This window comes from Sorex fumeus, unplaced genomic scaffold (assembly GCF_029834395.1).
Source record: "Sorex fumeus unplaced genomic scaffold, SorFum_2.1 ptg000080l, whole genome shotgun sequence".
NCBI classification, from domain to species: Eukaryota; Metazoa; Chordata; class Mammalia; order Eulipotyphla; family Soricidae; genus Sorex; species Sorex fumeus.
Window position 1 is genome coordinate 3,344,009 of NW_026606137.1, and position 22,098 is coordinate 3,366,106.

The 22,098-nt window shown below is 39.5% G+C and overlaps 1 protein-coding gene across 1 annotated transcript in view; it reads right to left on the bottom strand.

Annotated features, from left to right (window-relative positions):
• The window catches only part of PKHD1 (PKHD1 ciliary IPT domain containing fibrocystin/polyductin), a 579,380-nt gene that overhangs the window by 14,163 nt on the left and 543,119 nt on the right, over positions 1–22,098 (bottom strand). Inside the window, exons 63-65 of the mRNA XM_056130637.1 lie at positions 16,285–16,392; positions 9,840–9,998; positions 5,148–5,261 (exon numbers count right to left, since the gene is read on the bottom strand). Coding sequence (XP_055986612.1) covers positions 5,148–5,261; positions 9,840–9,998; positions 16,285–16,392 — 381 coding nt within the window. The remainder of the gene's footprint in view (positions 1–5,147; positions 5,262–9,839; positions 9,999–16,284; positions 16,393–22,098) is intronic.

The window sequence follows — 22,098 nt, forward strand, 5'->3', positions numbered from 1 at the left end:
TAAACTCTTAAAGGACAAAGTACTCTTACTATCATTTTGTGACTATAGGGTGACAACCTTACAGAGCACTAAATATATTTTAGAAGATAAACACAAATTTAATATTTATTGGGAAATAACTTGCAATTGGAGATTTCGGCCCCGGAACCCGCGTGGCTTTGTCCCTCTGCCAGTACCTTCATGTGTGAGGAGAGTGGTCTCAGCATGGTAGTGGCTGGTCCTGGAGGTCTTCAGCTGCCAGAGCCCTGGTCGGGGCGGGGAAGAAAGCTCAACCCGCTCCCTTCCAAGGGGCCCCAGCGAGCACAGCCAGGCGCAGGGGCAGGAGACTGCACTGTTCTCTTCCGAGATCTCCAAGCCTACTCGGACTGGGACTATAAAAACCAGCTCCCGGAACCACGTGGCCACATTGGCGACATCTTATTATGACGTCTTATTATCTCATTCCTTCTTTGGACAAACTGGCAGGCTACCGAATGTAGCCTGCCCACACGGCAGAGTCTGGCAAACTCCCCGTGGCGTACCCAATATGCCAAATACCAGCAACAATGATGGGTCTCATTCTCCTAAAGAGCCTTGAATATAATCTCAGGGCTAGGATGAAGGAGACTTTACTGGGGCCTGCTCGAGGCAATCGACGAATCACAGGATGGTCGTGATTCGTGATTCGTGAACTTGCAATTGCTTTCATTAAGTCACTACACCCCTGTTTGTTAAATATTATAAAGATAAGTGACAGGTTCTGTCAGTTTTTCAACCTGGTATTAATGATCCAGATCTTTTTTGATTTGACAGTGATCCTGTGCATTGTAGAATGTTTATGACATACATGATTCCCTCCTATGAGGTTTCAGTACTATTTCACTCCTCAGAGTTGTGACAACAAAAATGTCTCCAGTGATTGCAAATGTCCTATAAAGAGAGTGATCAACAGGCTTAATTTGTCTGGGGCTGATGGAGTGCTGAAACACATGCCTTTTGTTTTTGTTTAAATAAGAAAGTTTAGGGAAAACCATAAAAGACTTTTTTCTACCTTACCCAAAGAACAAAATTGTTCGAACTGAGGAGCATTGGCAAGAGGAAAAGAGAGCTGTCGACAGACGATTTATTCTGAAAAATGTATGTGAGTACCATGGTCACCTTATGTACTCTTTGAACCAAAGAGAACACTCATTTTCAACCAAGGTGGGAAGAATTATTAAGAACTTCTCTAAAAATGACCAGTTTTCACTGGTGCAAGCCAAATATACAGGAAGGTATTAGGAAAAAACAAAGTAAAAAACTAGTGATAGAAACAGTTCTGGGAGGCCTCTAAGTCTCAAATAATAATAGCAAAGCAATTTAGAAGAGAGGTATAGGGGCTGGAGAGATCGCTCAGCGGGTAGGGTGTTTGCCTTGCATGCGGCTGACCCGGGTTCGATTCCCAGCATCCCATATGGTCCCCTGAGCACCGCCAGGAGTAACTCCTGAGTGCAGAGCTTGAAGTAACCCCTGTGCATCGCCAGGTGTGACCCAAAAAGAAAAAAAAAAGAACAGAGGTATAATATATAAACAAAAAAAAAAAGAACAGAGGTATAATATATAAACAAAAAAAAAGAACAAAGGTATAACATATAAACAAGGTAAAAATCTGTTCTGTACTTTGGTGATTCTGACTCAATCTGCACAGCAAAATTATACAACATATTAATTATTTTGGAACTTTTCTGAGAAGGAAATTTTTAGATCCAGTGAAGAGAGTTAACTGCTTGACCTCATGGAGGAAACGAATAGAAGATTCAATGTTGAATCCAGTCTCTCTGTCTCTTGGGTTCCACATTCTGTGAGGACACGTCCAGCCTCCCTAGCTGACAAAGGAAATCCTTAAATCTTCTGAGTAACATAGCTGCTATAAATTTTAAAAATTGTCTCAGACAGCTCTGTCAAAAATTCTGGTAAGAGTGAAATACAAAGGATTTCTATTTCAGTCCCCTTTTCCTCCATCAGAGCATTTTCCCCATCCATATTGAATCCCTACAATTTCTGGTATAAGTGATAATACAATCTGAATCTACTGGATCACAGAAATGCAAAATTCCATTAACTAAATGATGCTAATGCTATCATAGCTTAGTGAATGCAAGGTGCTTACAAGAGACATAGAAAATCACTTTCTCAGCAGATGCTGAAAGTTTATAAACACTGAGGGGAAAGGAAACTAAATGCCATGGAAATAATGAAATAAAACCAAATTTATTTAAGGCTAGCAATAATTAGGTGCTTTGTAGCTGGTAATAATTTCCAAAGAAAGCAGGAGATGCCTCATTACTTGACTTGGAAACAATGCACTTACGATTTGGACAAAGCGTAGGAGAAAAGGAAACAAATCTGGTCTGATCCTCAAGGGAGGACTCAGATAACACATCCTTCTATTTTTAACTTGGATGTCCTAATAAAATGGCCTCTTTGATACTCCCTTCTCTTCAATCTAAGCCCTACCACAAGAGCCCTGCCCCCTTGTCTCATTCCTGATAATTTATTAATAAGCTACCACATAAAAATGTTCCTTAATAAAACACCCAGGCATTGCGGAATGCTTAATTTAAACAGGACAACTGAGATGGATGCAGATGGCCATATTAGATTAGGGGAGAGGTGAGCACCACTCCTGTCCTTCATGAAAGAATGCCGCTCAATACTCTTCAGACCCAAGTTCAGATGACTATTTTAAGCACTTGCCCTGAATTTGCAAGCAATAGTAGAGATAAAAGCTTTGAGAAAACAAAAGCAAAATGATCTTGCATAGGAGCCAGAATGATACTCCTAAGGGTCAGGGAACATGCTTTGCACACAGCTAATTCTGGTTCCATCTTTGGCACTCCCAGAACTCCAAAAACTGGGCATTGCAGGACACACCCACAGAGACACCACAACCACCATCTCTTCAATGTACTTGTGAACCTCTGCTCCTACCCAATTCTGCAGAAAAAGAGAAAAAATATGGTCTTGAGGTTCTGAATGGATTCCTATCCCTTGCTCTATATCAATTCTCAACTCCACCCATTCACGTTCCCCTTTGACCATCCGTTGCGGGTCCAGGAACTGTAGTTTGACTGATTTATTGGATGGGGATGTTTTAAAAGTTAATAATAACAATTTTCTTCATGAGAAAACAATGTAAATAGGAAAATAAACTGAATCATGAGTGCAAATACACACACAAACACACACACACTTCATTCACTGCTTAGAAGCTGAACAACAGTGAACTGCTAATTTTTTTTCCTTAAACACATACTCAGAATATGTATGATTCACATTTAAACAGAAAACAGTATCACAATTGGTTATTGCATATATAAATATGCACACATATATATATACACATATGCATATATATTCTTTGTAGCCTTTAGTTTTGAAATGCCTTAAGTCTCTGAAAATAATACAAAGATTCTTCATGCACCGTGCTCAGACTTGGCAGATCCATCTGTGTCCTGGCCCTGCTTCCTATTTCTGTGTCCTTAAAAGGACAAGGGCAAAAATATTGGTCTGAGAGCAATGCCAGTTTTTTTTTTCTGCTTGGCACCAATTTGAGTGACACTTTAACGACATAACAAGAAAAATTCTCTGGCATCATTTACAGCACAAACAAGTAATCACTATCATTATCACTATCACTGTCCTCCCGTTGTTCATCGACTTGCTGGAGCAGGCACCAGTAAAGTCTCCATCCATCCCTGTCACGTGCTAGTGTAGCCGGATAGCATACTGGGGGCTCTTTCAGGGTCAGGGGAATGAGGACCTACATTGTTTCTATTTTTGCCATATCAAATATGCCATGGGTAGTTTGCCAGGCTCTGCCATGCGGACGGAATACTCTTAGAAGCTTGTCGTGCTTTCCGAGAGGGATAGAGGCTTTTGGGGGCAGCCTCTAATCATCTTTATAGGTGTTCCCAGTCAGGCATATATGTGGGCAAAACACTCTCGGTAGCCTGCCAGGTTCTCTGAGACTGAGAACTAGACCATAAGAGGTCATGGGCAAATGTGGCTGTGCACTTCCAGGAGGTTGGTTTTATAGTCTCTGGATCCTGGCTGTTGATGGGGTTACATGGCAGTTGGTGGGTGTAACTGTCTAGTTACTAGACATAATACTGAAAATAATACATTTTGGTAAAAGGACAACTAGACAACAGAGAAAAGTGTAGTAAAGTGGACTCATATCTTCAGGATTCTATATTCAATATAGTTTACAGATCTGGCATTTGAAAACCATGTTCTCTTCATTTCCACATTCAAGAATGTTTGCCTAATTGGCAGCTTTGCAATAGCTAAGAGAAAGATTATAAATCTATACTCTGATTTTTACTTTTCCCTGTGTAACCAGGTCAAATATTAAACAATAATCTTCTATTTGTATATACATATGTGAGACTGTGTGTATGTATGTATATACATATAGAGCCTCACATATGAACATATTCCTGGACCATGTGGCCACTTTTGCGGCCACACAACACATCATGAGACACTCCCTACCAATTTTCCATAATTACCACACATATTTGATGGGGTTCAGATAGTAGGCAAAAAATCATAGAGGGAAATATATACATTTATATATATAAAATATCTATGAATATATATATATATATCTTGGAGAGCCTAGCAAGCTACAGAGCGTACCCTAACTGCATGGCAGAGCCTGGCAAGCTACCCGTGGCATATTAGATATGCCAAAAACAGTAACAATAATAGGTCTCATTCCTCTGATCCTAAAAGAGCCTCTAATAGCATTGGGAAAGACAAGTAAGGAGAGGCTGCTAAAATCTCAGAGCTGGGACAAATGGAGACATTACTGGTGACCGCTCGAGTAAATCGATGAACAATGGGATGACACTGATACAGTGATACAGTGATATTTACACATAATCTATACATATGTATGTATATGAATATATAATAAAAAACTGGCTAGTACTTGAATCAGTTGGCCTTATGTTTTCCTAAGTTGGGGTGAAATAGCCTCGAGATTTCAAAAAAAATTACAAAAAAAGAAGGGGGCAATAAAGTAACCTGATTCGGAAGCTGATCACCCATTAGCAAGGGGGGCTGCAATTGATCCACAGCGAGTGTATGTGGTGGGAAATCGGCCCTGTTGCTCAGTTTACCTTCTGTTATCTTGGTGTCTTCCTTTCCAGTATCTACTTGCGATCTTTGTTTGGGTGAGGTGTGATTCTTTTGATCATTAGTCAGGGATTCAGAAACCTCTTCATTTTTTATTTCTGTAATAATGGGAAAAGTAGCAATTTTTAATGTTTTATTTTGGAATAAATATAGACTCAATAAGAAGTTGCAAAGAAATGTACATGGATGCCTATATACCTATTACCACTCCCTCCATTATTAACTACTTGCATAATCTACTACATAAAAAACAAAACACTGTCCTCCCATCGTTCATCCATTTGCTTGAGCGGGCCCAGTAATGTCTCCATTTTGAGACTTGTTGTTACTGTGTTTGGCATACTGAATACGTCATGGGTAGCTTGCCAGGCTTTGCCATGCGGGCGAGATACTATCAGTAGCTTGCGGGGCTCTCTGAGAGGGGTGGAGGAATCGAACCCGGCTTGGCCGGGCTGGCTTTGTGCAAGGCAAATGCCCTACTGCTGCTATCGCTCCAGCCCATATACTACATAACACGTACATAAAGTATATTGTTTATTAAGTGTATTATATTAAGTATATTATACTATACTTATATTAAGTATAAAGTAAGTAAAGTAAAGGCCCTCCCGTTGATCACCGATTTGCTCGAGCGGGCCCAGTAACGTCTCCATTGGAGGCTTTGTTGTTACTGTGTCTGGCATATTGAATACTCTCGGTAGCTTGCCGGGCTCTCCGAGAGGGGCGAAGGAATCGAACTCGGGTCGGCCATGTTGGCCGCTTGTAAGGCGAACGCCCTACTGCTGTGCTATGGCTCCCTATATAGCATACTTTAGTATAATATCAAAGCCAGGGATTATGCATTTGATTGATGTCTTTATATCTTCAATTTCCTCCTAACGGGAGTGATCATTTTTTTAATTTTCACTATTTTTTTTATTTAAAAATATAGCTGGAGTGATAGCACAGCAGTAGGGCGTTTGCCTTACAAGTGGCCAACATGGCCGACCCGAGTTCGATTCCTCCGCCCCTCTCAGAGAGCCCGGCAAGCTACCGGGAGTATCTTGCCCGCACGGCAGAGCCTGGCAAGCTACCCGTGATGTATTCGATATACCAAACACAGTAACAACAAGTCTCATGATGGAGACGTTACTGGGCCCACTCAAGCAAATCGATGAACAACGGGAAGACCGTGACCATACCATGACTGTAATAAAAATGTGCATGTATTCTGTATGCCAGGCATTGTTTGGAGGTATTACTGAAACACAAATTTTTACTATGCATACTTCAGTATTTGGGAGTTTTTCATTAAAGTATATATAACTTAAATTTAGTTGACTTCATTTAACGTACATTGAAGAGGTTTGTAAAAATGTCATTCTCGGACTGGAGAGGCAGTACAGCAGGTAAGGTTCTTGCCTTGCACAATGCTGACCGGGGTTTGATCCCCAGCACCACATATGGTCCCCCGAACATTGGCAAGAGTAATCCCTGAACACAGAGCACCTGAACACCCCTGGGTGTGGCCCTCAAACCACGCCCCTGCCCTTTACTATACTTTGAAACCTCAGTTCAAAGGTAAAACCGTGGGGTCTGGAGCGATAGCACAGCGGGTAGGGCATTTGCCTTGCACGTGGGCAACCCGGGTTCGATTCCCAGCATCCCATATGGTCCCCTGAGCACCGCCAGGAGTGATTCCTGAGTGCAAAGCCAGGAGTAACCCCTGTGCATCGCCGGGTGTGACCCAAAAAGCCAAAAAAAAAAAAAAAAAAAAGAAAAAGAAAGTAAAACCGTGATTTTAGAAATAGGAAAAGCAAAGAAGACAGGTTTATGCTTTGAAGGCTGCCTGCTTAGGCCTGGCCTCTGTCCAGTCTCTAGAGGAAATGCAATTTGTACCGAGGAGACAGGGGAAACTGAGGTTTTCTGTTGTTCCTTTCTCGAGGAGGGTTTTCTCAGCTTGCCTGTCCCTGTGGGCTCTGTGAACTTTGTGTTAAAAAAGAGGAGGAACGGGGTCCAGCCCCAGGTGTAGGTCTAATCAGGCACAGTAGATGTGACTGTCACTTGTTCTTACGGAGAACAGGGAACCCTAAAGGTGTCCCGCCAGGGTGCAGAAATAAGAAACAGAACCCCTCCCCCTCAAAGCCTACAAAGAGCCTTAGTCATACCTTGAACATTCCATTCCCATGTTGTTTTAGATTTTGTTTGCTTTTTGTTTGTTTGCCTGTTTACTTGTTTTTGCTTGATGGCCATATTAGCCATGCCCAGAAGGTACTCCCAGTTCTGTGCTCATGCTAGTGTTCTGGGGTCCCTCCCAGAAGTGATCCCAGCCTCCAGCATGTAAAGAAAACAATCAGCTGATCTATACTTCGGCCCTCTCCAGTCTCCAATCCCTTTTTGTCAAACCAAAATGCTTGAGCCTGTGAGTCTATTATTTCTTTCAGGGTGATCATCCATTTTCTTCCTTTTGAGTGTGTGGGTGAGAAGAACATTGGAATTGCTATTTGCAATCAATGCTGAATCATAAAAGATAGTATTTCATATAATATATAAAAATGAATAAAATGAACAGTAATGGAGAGAGAGAGAGAGAGAGAGAGAGAGAGAGAGAGAGAGAGAGCTAAAAAAATTGGAGTGCATGCCTTGCATAAGTGAGCTCTGAATTTGATTCCCAGGGTCATCCTGGTGGTCCTGAGCTCCTCTGGATGCAAGTTACACTGCATCTTTGGGTTCAGGCAGTGAAATATCAGACCCTCATTCCCAAGCCTAGTTCCAGAGCGCTGAGCTCTGCTGGAGAGGTAAGCTCAAAATAACAGGAAAACGGGTTATGTTTACATAGCCTTATAATTACAGTTACTTTAAAGTATATTGATAAAGTTTACATTTTGTCTTAAACACATATTGACAAAAGTTCTTTGGGGTTTTCACTAATTATTGAAATTGTAGCAAGATTCTAAGAACTAACAAGATCTTACAACTGAATTAAAGAATCGTGCTTTAAGGATGATCAATGATAGTTTTTCTTTTTTTTTTACTGTAAAGTAATAAACACTAATTTGCCTTATAATTTTACTCGACTAACATCTCTATGTAACGAAGATATTCTGGAACAGGGTGTCTTGGAGAAAGTATTTTGCTGGTGCCTGATTTGTTTCCTTCCTCTCCACTAAAAGAACAGAGTAAAACAGAGATTCTATTCACAGCTCATCTTGTTCTCAGTAATTCTCCATCACTGTCACTGTCACTGTCTTCCCGTTGTTCATCGATTGGCTTAAGTGGGCCCAGTAACATTGTGAGACTTGTTACTGTGTTTGTCATATTAAATACATCACAGGTAGCTTGCCAGGCTTTTCCATGTGGGCGAGACACCCTCGGTAGCTTGCCGGACTCTCCAAGAGGGGCAGAGGACTAGAACTTGGTTCTGCCATGTTGGCCACATGCAAGGCAAACGCCCTACCTGCTGTGCTATTGCTCCAACCCATGTTTCTGGCATGAAAAAACTGATCTGCACCCGAGAAAGTGAAAGTGTTCAAGAAGATAATTAAAACCACCAAGCTCTCTCTTCCTTCTTCAAAAGAAGAGGGCATCCCCACCCCACTCTATGCCTCATTATATGGGGGTCACTCAGGAAGTGGAGTATACTGCTTCAGAGGGAAGGATCTAAAGGAAGTTCAAATTATCAAGTGACTTTGGGAAAATTACTTAACCTCTCTGTGTTTCATGCCACTACCCTGTCATAGACCTCGCACTCCTTCCCAACTTCATAGGGTGGTAGTAAGGACTGAACAATTTCATGTATCTAAAAACTGGTTTATGAGAAGTGATCAATAAATGCAAACTATCTCTTGGATAAAATCAATTAAGATTAAACAGCTCTTGTCTCTGCATGAATTGAACCTCTCAGCTCAAGGTAGTTTATGATCCTGTAAAGTTCCATAAACTTTCATCTTTGAGGTCTAGGAATATGGAACAGGGTAGAGGGCCTGCCTTTCGTGTGTGATGTCATGAGTTTGATCCCTGCTGCCACCCCTACAATGTGAACTCTGGCACCGATCTCATGGCTGGGTTCACAGCAAATGTGACCTCTTGAGCAAGACAAGCAAATGTGTGACTCTGAGACATTATAACACGACAAACAGCAGGGAAGGAAAAGGAGAGCTATTTCTGTGCACCGTCGGTCCTCCCGTTGTTCATCGATTTGCTCGAGCGGGCCCAGTAACGTCTCCATCATGAGACTTGTTGTTACTGTGTTTGGCATATCGAATACATCATGGGTAGCTTGCCACGCTCTGCCGTGTGGGCAAGATACTCTCGGTAGCTTGCCAGGATCTCCAAGAGGGGTGGAGGAATCGAACTCGAGTCGCCTGTGTTGGCCGCTTGTAAGGCAAATGCCCTACTGCTGTGCTATCGCTCCAGCCCTGTACTTTGGGCTGGAGCGATAGCACAGCGGTAGGGCGTTTGCCTTGCACGCAGCCAATATGGCCGATCCCAGTTCAATTCCTCCTCCCCTCTCGGAGAGCCCCGCAAGCTACTGAGAGCATCTCACCCGCATGGCAGAGGCTGGCAAGCTACCCGTGACATATTCAATATGCCTATTTCTGTGGGATAAGAAAAAAGTATCATTAATGCGTTAGATACAGGGTAGCATTTTTCAGATATGTTCATCTCACCACCACCACCCCCAAACCACAACATACTTCTGCTTCTGTTTCTCCTTAACCAACAGCACACCAGGCAGCAGAGTGCCAACCATGACACTCCCGAGCACAGGGAAACAGCCAGGATGACTGTTGTCTTCTCTGTCTTAATCACCGGGGACACAGAAAAAGGCTGAGATCGAACCGTGAAATTGGCCTCTGTAAAACACAAACAAAATACCAATGGCAGCATGTTAACAATATGATAGCACTGTAACACTGTCCTCCTGTTGTTCATCAATTTGCTCCAGCGGGCCCAGTAATGTCTCCATCGTGAGACTTTGTTGTTACTGTGTTTGGCATATTGAATACGTCACGAGTAGCCTGCCAGGCTTTGCCGTGCGGGGGAGATACTCTCAGTAGCTTGCCGGGCTCTCCGAGAGGGGCAGAGGAATCACGGAGGAATCAAACCCAGCTCGGCTAGGCTGGCCACATGCAAGGCAAACTATCCCTCCAGCCCAACAATATGATAATATAATCAAAATATAGTGAACAAGATGCAGATGACAAAGGCACAAAGTAGATCGATGAATATTGCTTTTATAAAACACTAAAATTAATAAGTCAGTAACTATATATATGTGTGTATATATATATATATATATATATATATATATATATATATATATATTTATCTGTCCCTGATAGGCAGGCTTGAATAATGGTGGGAAAATTCAAGCAAACTATCATGCCCAAAGGTAGAGAGGGTGTATTGGGGAAATTGTCTGCCATAGAGGCAGTAGGAGGACTGATCCGGGTTGAGGAGAGGGGCTGGATACTGAGGACATTGGTGGTGGAAAATGTTCACTGGTGGAGCGATGGGTGTTCGATCATTGTATGTTGAAGCTCAAACCAAACATGAAGGCTTTGTAATTGTATTGCATGGTGACTCAATAAAATAATAATAATAATAATAATAAAATTAAATAAAGAAATAAAAAGTACTAAAAACATTATCCAAGTTAGAGGAGTCCATTCTAAAGGAATATATATATATATATATATATATGTCCATTTATTCCACATACATGATATTGCAGAAAAAATGAAAAAAATGATTAGGAATAAGTCAGTGGTTAGGGAATTAAATAGTAGTGGTAGAAGATTATGTGAGAACAGAAGAAAATCAACAAGGATATTTTCTGTGAAGTGTTTATTATCCTAATTATGGTTTTAATCACATGGATCTGTACATGTATTTAAATTCATAAAAAAACCCAAAATGATAAAATGTATTGTATATTTATTTTTAAAATTAAAGATTAAATCAGTATATAATTTGGAAGGTAATAGGTACATTCATTATATTGTTTAAAATATCAACTGTTATATTTTAAATGCATAGATTTTATAATATGTCAATTAAGCCTCATGAAAAATAATTATTTTTTAAATTTTCCTGAATATATATATATATATTATAACCAGCATTTTTGAAGTGGTTCATTCAAAATTAATCAGCCCTCATACCTCTGCGTTCATCTGAATAGGCCAGGGAAAAAAAGAGTATTTTTTTCTCAGCTCAAAGAAATAACATGTTTTTCTTTGCTGTGTTTTTCCTTGGATGACCCTTACAATTAGATTGGAAGTCCTAGTTAGCTCTTCAGTCTGTTCACTTCAGGTGGGTTTGGTCCCAAAGCTACTATAACCAAAATTAGCTAGAAACGGTTCTCCTGTGTGTCCATCTTGTGCTTGAGCCACATTTGGCTTGTTTGTTGTCAATTAGCTGCATTTTATGGGTTTCTTAATTAGCTAAATCTAACCCAGAAATCGGAAAATAGACTTTACTTGTAATTCACGAATGTAAAACCAAAATTCTTCATTCTCTTATCCATTCTCCAATGACTTCACAATGATTGCTTACTTTGTTAAGTAGGTAAGAAACTGTTCACATTCTTAAGATATTTACAAGCTATTAAATTAAATAAGACTTTACAAGCAAATGTGTGTAATACAAATTAGAGCATGCCACGAACCATCAGCATAAGGCAAGCGAATTGCTTTGGAAGTTTATTTTCCCTTGATATGACTGAGGAAGGGCATCCCAGAGGAAGGGAATATCTTAGAGGGGCTTTGAAGGCTTACAAAATAGATAAAAAGAAGAAAAGGGCAATTGATGTTTCAAGAACTAATGCAGGGACTGATTGACTGAACAGTCTGGGGACTGATGCCCACAACTATCTTAGACAATTTTGGTAGAGATGTAACATCGTCCCAAAGGTCCTTAACTACGAAAAGCAATGAGGTTTTATAGAGGGAAAATTCTGAGCTGAGAAGTGACACTTACTATAGCAGACATAAAATATTAGGTCATAGAGGTGTTTAGAATCCAAATAATAACAGAAGGTGAAACCAGGAGGATCAGTTTATGAGCCTGAAGCAGCGACTTGGGCCCAAGGGTGGAAACCACCAGCCTTCAAATATTTTTAGCAGCAGAACATTTTAAATGCAATCAGACATAATTTCAATACTTATTCATAAACACATTTATTTGTGCCAATGAAGTGCTGTGCCAGGTTTTCCCCTATGCCCTGAGGACATAAGGCAGCAGAAGAATTCATGTCCCTTTTCAGAACTAAGGTTCTGAAGGGGGCAGAGCAAACAAGCAGTAGACAAATAAGTAGACACACAAGTACTGTGAAGACCGATGTGAGATCAGAAGACTGGGAATGACTGCACTAGGGACAGGTTTGGGGATGTTGTTGTGGACCGAATGGCAAAAAAAGAGAGAAAAATCCATGTGGAGGTGATATTTGGGAAGAGATCTCCGTGAACTGATGAGCAAGCCAAATGAATTTCTGGAAGATAATAAACTTTTATTTTTTTCAGCAAAGGCATGGCATCTATAAGCATTTCCCTGGGTTAGGTTTTGGGGACACCTTGTATGTCTCTTTCTTAGTGCAGTAGCCCAATTAGAACTCTTGAAGTAAAAATGACTAAGAAATGGTTAGGGAACCACAGCCTAGAGCATGGATGTGATGATGCATATACAAAGACACGTGGCCAATCAATGCTACATGTTCCCCTTGAGAGTGTGTCTAGAAGTTCAGAAGTAGAGAAATGAATGGCATTAGTCTATACACCAGACTTAAGAGGACCCCATACATACTTGGATAAAACTACTTAGCTTCGCAGTTCCTCAATGTCCATCTTATTAAAATAGAAGGGAAATGGTGTGTTCCTTTCTCTAAATATTTATCTCTCTAAAGAAGATCAGCTTGATGCAGAAAGCAATAAAGTGACCATATCCTGGATCATTGTGTGAATGAATGAATGAATGAGTGAATGATCATTGTGTGAATTATTTTCCAAATAATTCTAGAACTCTCAAAATTAATATATCTGGATAAAAGGAATCACTTTGAAGCTCTATAGTGTTAATCAGTATAATTTCAACAAGGAGTCACAGAAGTGAAGGTCTCTCTAGGTTCTTTGGAGGGGGGAGTGTTTTTGTACTGTACCTGGCAGTGCTTAGGGCTTGCTAAGTACTCAGAGATCACCCCTGGCAGGGCTCAGGAGATCATATCGGGTCTCATAATGGGATCATACTCAGGTGAGATAAAAGGCAAAGCAGGTGACCTATCTCATTATCTTTCCGGCTCCATCTCCATCAATGTTTCTGTTTTATTCTTCAAACACTATCTCCTAACTTGGATTTTTCACATAGACTGGAACTTAAAATTATTAGGTGTAATTTAAGAAAAGATTCTCAAAACTTTCCAGGATGATTTCTCATCTGTGCCATTATTGGACCCTAAAATTAAAACTAGTAGAGAGTACTAAATATAAACTCTAAAACTTGCCTCAAAGTTGTAAATGTCATTGAGATGTTTATGCCTATATCATATCTTACGTTTAGTTTTATAATCTATTCCTTAAAATAATATTTGTAAAATATTATTTATAATAAAATACTTAAATTATTTAATAATTTAATAATAAAATATGTAAAATATTTATATTAATTAGGGTCGAATTTTTATCAATTTTTAGAAGATAATTAAGCTGCAAGTGATTTTTGTCTAATTAAGATATAATCTCAGGGATTATCATTTTATTTATCTGTGTCCAATTTAACAAACTTGACTGTTTTTTCCTAGTTATCTAATATATATCTTTCTCTTGAAACTATCTTTGGAATCCTCTTGGGTCTCTATTAAAGAGCTAACTAATTTGTTGACAAATATTTACTAAATATTTTCATAAGTCTCATATTTTACTTTTGAGAAGTATACTATTGGGCTTCAACTTGTCTTTAGAATCGCATGTCTTAAACAACAGACAAACTTTCCTGACCAAAATGAATAAATTACTACAAATATCTATTTTTCAATTCATATGTGATTTTTAGTACTCTTAGAATTCTTTCAGATGCTCTCTTATGAAGTTAGACTTTGGTTATGATAAATCACAATTGTGAATTCAATATTGAAATCATCTTTTCCAAGTGGATAATTGTGTATCAGAATTCCATCCTTAAATAAAATATAGAAGAGCAAAATTGTATTTTCTGTACTCCTGTATGGAAGGTTACTTATATTTAAATTTCAATTTCCTCATGTTCTACCCCTCATGAAAATGGGATTTGTATAAAAGGTTCTACCCTCCCTGGAAATGGGAAAGTTGTGTTTCAAATGGTTAATATGCTTAGAAGTTTAACATATTGCCGGCTACAAACTTATTGAATAACATTATATACCAATAAAGCAAACATTTCAAGAATACTTAGAAGGGAAAATATTTTGTTTCAATGCTTTTTTCAGTGACTTTAGTCTAGTTAAGAACTAGGTCATATATAGAATTTACTCATAGATCATATAAACAATATATTATTTAACAGTAGAGAAACAAGCATTATGCCTCTGCTGTTAAAATAACAAGTTTTTGGATGAAGATAGTTAACTTTCTCTGGGAGAGCAATAGACCAGGAAAAGACGCAAAGATAAGATGTTAATCCGGGTAGGAGACAAATCAAACGGGTGGAGTATGTGATAGCAAGTGGGAGTCCTGGATTCTATTCCTGGCATTACAAGATCTCCTGAGCACCACTCGAGGAGTAGAATTTAGCATTTTTGAATGTGGCCCCCAAACAAAATATTTATAAATTTTAATAATCTAATAATCTGGGACCACTCTCCACACGTCCGGATGGGCCTCATGCATGAAAGAACTGACAGAGGAACCCAGGCATGCGAGTCCCAGGGCTGAGGTCTCCAAGCCTACTCGGATTGGGACTGGGCCTTCTCCACACAGACCCCCCATCTTCCAGTAGTAGGCGTCTCACCCACCAGCTGCCGCCAGTGCCAGGTTGGTCCCATCAATGACCAAGATGCAGAGAATTTAAAACCCAGCTCCCGACATCTTATTATCTCAGTTTTCCTTTGGAGAACCTGGCATGCTACTAAAAGTATCTTGCCTGCACCGCAGAGTCTGGAAAACTTCCCATGTCGTACTCAATATGCCCAATTCCAGTAATAATGAAGGGTCTCATCCTCCTAATCCTGAAAGAGCATTGAAATGGCTCTTTTAAAATCTCAAGGCTAGGAAGAAGGAGACGTTACTGGGGCCTGCTCGAAATCGACGAACAACAGGATGATCCTGATCGTGAATAATCTAAGAACTGGAACAATACTATAGCAGTCAGGGCACTTGCCTTGCATGTAAATAACCCAGATTAGATCCACAGACCCATGTGACCCCCAAGGCACCACTGAAGCAAAGCCAGTAGTCAGCCCTTTGTACTGCCAGGTAAGACTCAAAAAAGAAAATAAAACACAAAAAAATATATAATTTGCAATATTCTAAAACTCTTACAGATTATCTTTTTTCTAATTAATATCCTAATTAATATAAAAATAAATATTTCTAATAGTCTCTAATCAAATACGTCAACTAATATCATAAACAATTGATATTTTTAATTGTGATTTTGGCCCCACCCAGCTGTGCTCAGGACTTACTCCTGGCTCTGTGCTCAGGGATTCACTCCTGTAAGCTTGGAGGGACCATATGGGATGCCTGGGTTAACCATGTGAAAGGCAAGCACCTTCCCTGCTATCCTATCTCTCTGACTCCGCAATAAAAATAAAACTCATAAGAACAATGAAACAAAATTCTAACAATTAGAGCAAATAGACATTTGTATTTTTACCTTTCAGGATTTTCTTTTATTAGAAAAAAACGTATTTTATTAATATTTATCTAATGTACTCTACAACGTCATGGTTAAGTTTTTTATCTACACTACCGCATCCCACCTCCAGACTCAGATTCTACACGAGTTCATTCCTGCTTTTCACATCTTAATGGCCTAACCAAGTGAATATTTTTGCTAAAGTATAACAGCTTCTTATTCACGATGGTAGCTATTCCAATTATCAGGGATAAGGGATTTGGAAAAAGAAAGACAGAAACAGGTCATAAAAACACACTCTGCTGAAATTACCTGGAGGGGAAGTGACAGTGAAAATAAAATGCCAGTTTGACCCAGAGATCAAAACTGCCAAGTCGGAGAAGCTCACATAACCATCTCGAGTTTCTGCCTGAGTACACCCTACAAATAAACACGAAACAAAAAGTAGATGTTAGTGACCTACTCAAGAGTTCTTTCTTTCTTCTTCTGTGATGAGAGACAACTCTACGTCAGAAGAACAAAATAGATTTTACTAAATCAAATCCATCAAGTTTTACTTAGACAAGTCTTAGACATAGACAATCCAATACTGAATAGAATAATAATAACATCTGACATGCATAGAAAACTTACAGTGCCTATACTACTTTATATATAGATGTAAAAATGATCTATAATATATACCATGATTTGTGTATTAGAAATTAAGAAATAAGTTCATGAAAGTTTAACTTACTTGGTAATGGGGCTAGACATCAAATCTTCCCAATTTCAATTCTCCACCCAGACTCTACATGGACTATTCATTCCCAAATATCTCATATCTATTATCATCTTTTCAGATGGACAGTTTCTAGTCTTTGTCTTTCCTCTTGTCCACAAATCCATAGTTTATATGCTAACAGAGTTACATCAGTAGACGTAGACAACATCAATAAATCAAATCATGACTGATCTAAATTTGAAGCATGGCATGCTTAGGTTATGTTTTTCCTTTGTAATATGCAAGAAGAAAGTTCACGTATTTCTTAGTAGACCATCCAATAACTCTAGATAATATACACAAGGATGTTATTAAGTTTCTGAATTTGCTACCGTTAACTTCCTTTCCAATTGACAGCCTCTGTATTTTATTCTGGAAATATCACTATGATTAGTATGAAGGACAATGGGTTAAGAGAGGGATCTTAAAGTTTATAAACTGTTTTTGAGATGTTTAGAGCTTATAGGTATTGTAAAGATATAATATGCTTAATGTGAAACATTTTTCAATTCAATTGCTTAAATCGTTTTTGTGGAAAGAGAGTCCTCATCAATTTTGCAGAACTCACTAAAACTTCCTTTTTGGGAAACATCTTTTTCTTCATCCCTTCAAAGTTTCAAAATAAATAAAATGCCCAGAAAAAGGGAAATAAATAAGCCAAGACTCAAATAAATGATAGGCGCCCAAGATAAATGCAGTTTATACTCTTTAAAACCTATATGCATCAAAATTATGGTCAATAAACTCTTGCAAACAATGAACCGCAGAGTACAGATGTTCAACATGAAATCGTTTGCTGCAGTTTTTCCTTTGACAAACGTCCTTATTGTTCCCATCTTTGGAGGAATACAAAGCAGCATTTAATCGAAATGTGTCCGTCGAGCACAGTGAGTCTGCCTCGTAGAACAGCCGCCAAGCTGCCTAATGGAAAGTGCTTTAGCTCCAAATGGGTTTGCTTTTGCGTTAAATACCAGCTTGCCTCAGAGATCTCTACAAAGATTCCCATATCTATCTATGAAATTCTCAGATTTGAAGCATATGTGCCCAAAAGCAATTGCTGCCAAATACAGTACATTACTCCAGGGTTCAGCATAGCCTTGTAAATGGCAATTGTAAAATAGACAAATGCTATTGACAGGCTCTCTGATCAAGCTGGTAGAGACAATGCAGTGGAACCTGGGCGGAGAAGGGGTGCTTGGCTTGAAGGAAGATTGAAATCAAGCATGCAACTAGCAGGGATGTTACCTGATGCAGCCCGGGGCTGTCTGGTTTCTAAAATACCTTCCCCAAATACCCCCCCCCCCCCCCGCAAGAACTCCTCTCATGATATTAGCAAACTGTTATGATATTACTATTGGGAGTTTTTAGTTAAAAATATTGGAAACGATTTTAGATCTATAATAAAGAATTGGAATGCTCTTTACATAACTGTCTTAGGGCATATAAAGGTAAAGGTAAAGGCCCTCCCGTTGATCACCGATTTGCTCGAGCGGGCCCAGTAACGTCTCCATTGGAGACTTTGTTGTTACTGTGTCTAGCATATCGAATACTCTCGGTAGCTTGCCGGGCTCTCCGAGAGGGGCGGAGGAATCGAACTCGGGTCGGCCGTGTTGGCCGCTTGTAAGGCGAACGCCCTACCCGCTCTGCTATCGCTCCAGCCTATAGATCAACATTTAGGGCATATAGATCAACATTTTAGCCAGTCAAACGTAACATCTTCTGGGCTGAGTTGGATCCACGGAAACAGAAACACATGGAGTTAAATTTCAAGAGGGGAGACACAGACTAGACATATAGATAAAAATTTAATGCTGCTGTTTTGCATTTCTCTAGGAAATACTTAGGGTAAGTTAAGTAATTCATACCAAACTATTTTGTCTACATTATTTTCTGAAATTAAGGAGAAGTATTTCATGATGACTTTAAGAAATACTTTCAATCATATGAAGTTTGTTGATCGGGTCCCATGGGCAATCTGAAAACAGGAAACTATACAAAATTTCTTCCCCAGTACATGACATATGTAATTTGCGCTAAAGACATAGTGGAAGGGACAAAGAACATGCTTGATATGAATCCCTGGACTGCAATGCCAGAAGTACCAGCATCACAATGTCACTGTCACTGTCCTCTCATTGTTCATCAATTTGCTCGAGTGGGCCCAGTAACGTCACCATTGTGAGACTTCTTGTTACTATGTTTGGCATATTGAATATGTCACAGGTAACTTGCCAGGCTTTGCCGTGCAGGGGAGATACTCTTGGTAGCTTGTTGGGCTCTCCAAGGGGGGCGGAGGAATCGAACCCGGGTTGGCCAGGTAGGCCTTGTGCAAGGCAAATTACTCTACATTAAATTTAGTTTTAGAAAACCAAAGGTTAATTTTCCTTATTAACTTATCTTTGTACATCTTTATAACTATCATATAACAGTTTAGTGGTAATGTGCCTTATCGACGTTGCCCTATTAATATTGCTTGATTGATACTGAAAATGATTTAAGGAAATGATTTACTGTTGGACAGGCCAAGATGGATGACCATTCTTGCAAAAGGCAATTTGAAAAAGGTCACACCATCCCCCATTTACCCATATAAACAACCATTTCCTTTGGAAGTATGCACAGATTCAGAAACATCTTCCCTTGTGGATAATCATTGCTCAAATTTATTATACTTTGATCCATTAGCAAACAGTATTTCATTTCATTCCCAGTGTTCACAGAAAATTATCTTTAGTTATATAAATATTGTCACTCAGACTGTCACTGTCCTCCCGTTGTTCATCGATTTTCTCAAGCGGGCCCAGTAACGTCTCCCTTGTGAGACTTTGTTGTTACTGTGTTTGGCATATTGAATACATCACAGGGAGCTTGCCAGGCTTTGCCATGCGGGCAAGATACTCTCGGTAGCTTGACACTCAGAAAATCTCAAAAAATAAAAAAAAAATATTTTCTATTTACAAGAGTTAGAATTATAATGATCAACTTTTTATTTGATAAAATTATTTTGGAGTAATAGTAGATCAGGTAGGGTGCTTTTCTTGCAAGCAGCCAACCCAGGTTTGATATCTGGTCAGCCAGGAATGATCCCTGAGCACGGAGCCTGGAGTAAGCACTGAGTACTTCTGGGTGTTCCCCTACCCCACCAAAATAAGACATTATATTCTGCAGCAACAGGCCAAAAGTCTTGGGAGAAAATATACTTAAAGCATTTTTCACTTGTAGAAAATTACTCTATCTTTCAGCATCACAATAACGGCAGTAAAAAAAAAAGTATGAATGGAAGAAAACTTCAGTCAGTTCCGTAGCGTTTCTAATTTAATTTCCAAAGAAGGTCATTGGTGACCATACTAGTTCAAGTCAAACATTTTACTTGCTATTGGTAGGATATTATATCAAAATTATGTAGCAAAAAGTTTAATGTCTCATGTATGTTGTATGATCACAATATGTTGGCGATGATATCCTTAGGATGACTGAATGAAAAATAATGAAGGTTTGGAGTAGGGTGACAACTATTAGAAGTGATTCAAAACTAAGTTATGGAATATAAACAAGGTAAGAAATCTGAACAACTGTACATATTCCTACCTTAAAGCTTTATACAAAAATAATTAAAAGAATAAATTTATAAGGTTTTTTTTTTTTTTGCTTTTTGGTTCACACCTGGCGATGCACAGGGGTTACTCCTGGCTTTGCACTCAGTTGTTACTCCTGGAGGTGCTCAGGGAACCATATGGGATGCTGGGAATCAAACCCGGGTTGGCCGCGTGCAAGGCAAATGCCCTACCCGCTGTGCTATCTCTCCAGCCCCTAGAATAAGTTTTATGATGTGTATTTTATCACATTCTTTTCACTTTTACAAAAACTGAATATGTAAGGCATGGAGCATGAATCACATACTGGGTAGGGATGAGCTATTGCTATATATTGCATGGTTCTGCTACTCCAGAATTCATATGCTGCAGCATATTGTCCAATATCATGTATTTTCAGGTGCTGCCTTTGGAGGGTGATGGGGCAGAGCCTTTGAAATGTTCAATGCCCTATTGAAGGAGATCACAGAGAGTTGCCTAACCACTTCTGCCATGTGAAAGAAGGATGTCGATGAGCCAGTTAACCAGCTCTCAACAGACACTGACTTTGTGGGGAAACTTGTACTTCTTAGTCTCTAAAACTGTAATATATCTCTATTGTTTTTGTTTGTTTTTTTTGTTTGTTTGTTTTAAGCTACGTATTCGATATGCCAAACACAGTAATAAGAAGTCTCACAATGGAGAAGTTACTGGGCCCGCTCAAGCAAATCGATAACAATGGGAGGACAGTGACAGTGGCAGTTTTTGTTTTTCAAGGAATTACCGTGAGGCATGAGGTACAGTTACAGACTTACAAACTTCCGTGTTTACGTTTCAGTTAGGATGATCGAGTATCCATCCTTCCATTAGTACCCATTCTCCACCACCAATGTTCCCAGTATCCCTCTCCCCTCCCCTTCCCACCCCTCCTTCCCCCACCTCTGTGGAAGAATCATGCCCTTTTACTCTTTTTCTCTCTCCTTTTGGGTCTTATGGTTTGCAATGCAGGTATTAAGTGGCCATCATGTTCGGTCTATAGTCTACTTTCAGCATACATGTTGCATCCTGAGTAGACCTTCCAAGTATCCTTTACTTAGTGGTCCCTTGTCTGTCTGAGCTGCCTTTTCCCCCAGCATGTGCGGCTGGCTTCCAAGCCATGGAGCAATCCTCCTGGTCTTATATCTACTATCCTTGGATGTTAGTCTCCCATTCTGTTACTTTATATTCCACAAATGAGTGCAGTCCTTATCTATGTCAGTTCCTCTCTTTCTGACTCATTTCACTTAGCATGATACTCTCCATATTGTACCACTTGTATGTAAATTTCATGACTTTATCTTTTCTAACAGCTGCATAGTATTCCATTGTGTAGATGTATCAAAGTTTCTTTAGCCAGTCATCTGTTCTCGGACACTCGGGATTTTTTCCAGATTCTGGCTATTGTAAACAGTGCTGCAATAAATATATGATTGCAGATGTCAATTCTAGTAAGCTTTATTTGTATCTCTAGGATGTATTCCCAGCAGTGGTATTGCTGGGTCAAATGAGAGCTCAATTTTTAGAGAAACGTCCATACTGTTTTCCAAAAGGTCTAAACCAGTCAGCATTCCCACCAGCAGTGAAGAAGAGGCCCTTTCTCCCCACATCCATGCCAAACCAGTTGCTTTTGTGTTTTTGGATGTGGGCCATTCTCTGTGTTATGAGGTGATATCTCCTTGTTGTTTTAATCTGCATCTACCTGATGTTTAGTGATGAAGAGCATATTTTTCATGTGCCTTTTGGCCCATTCGG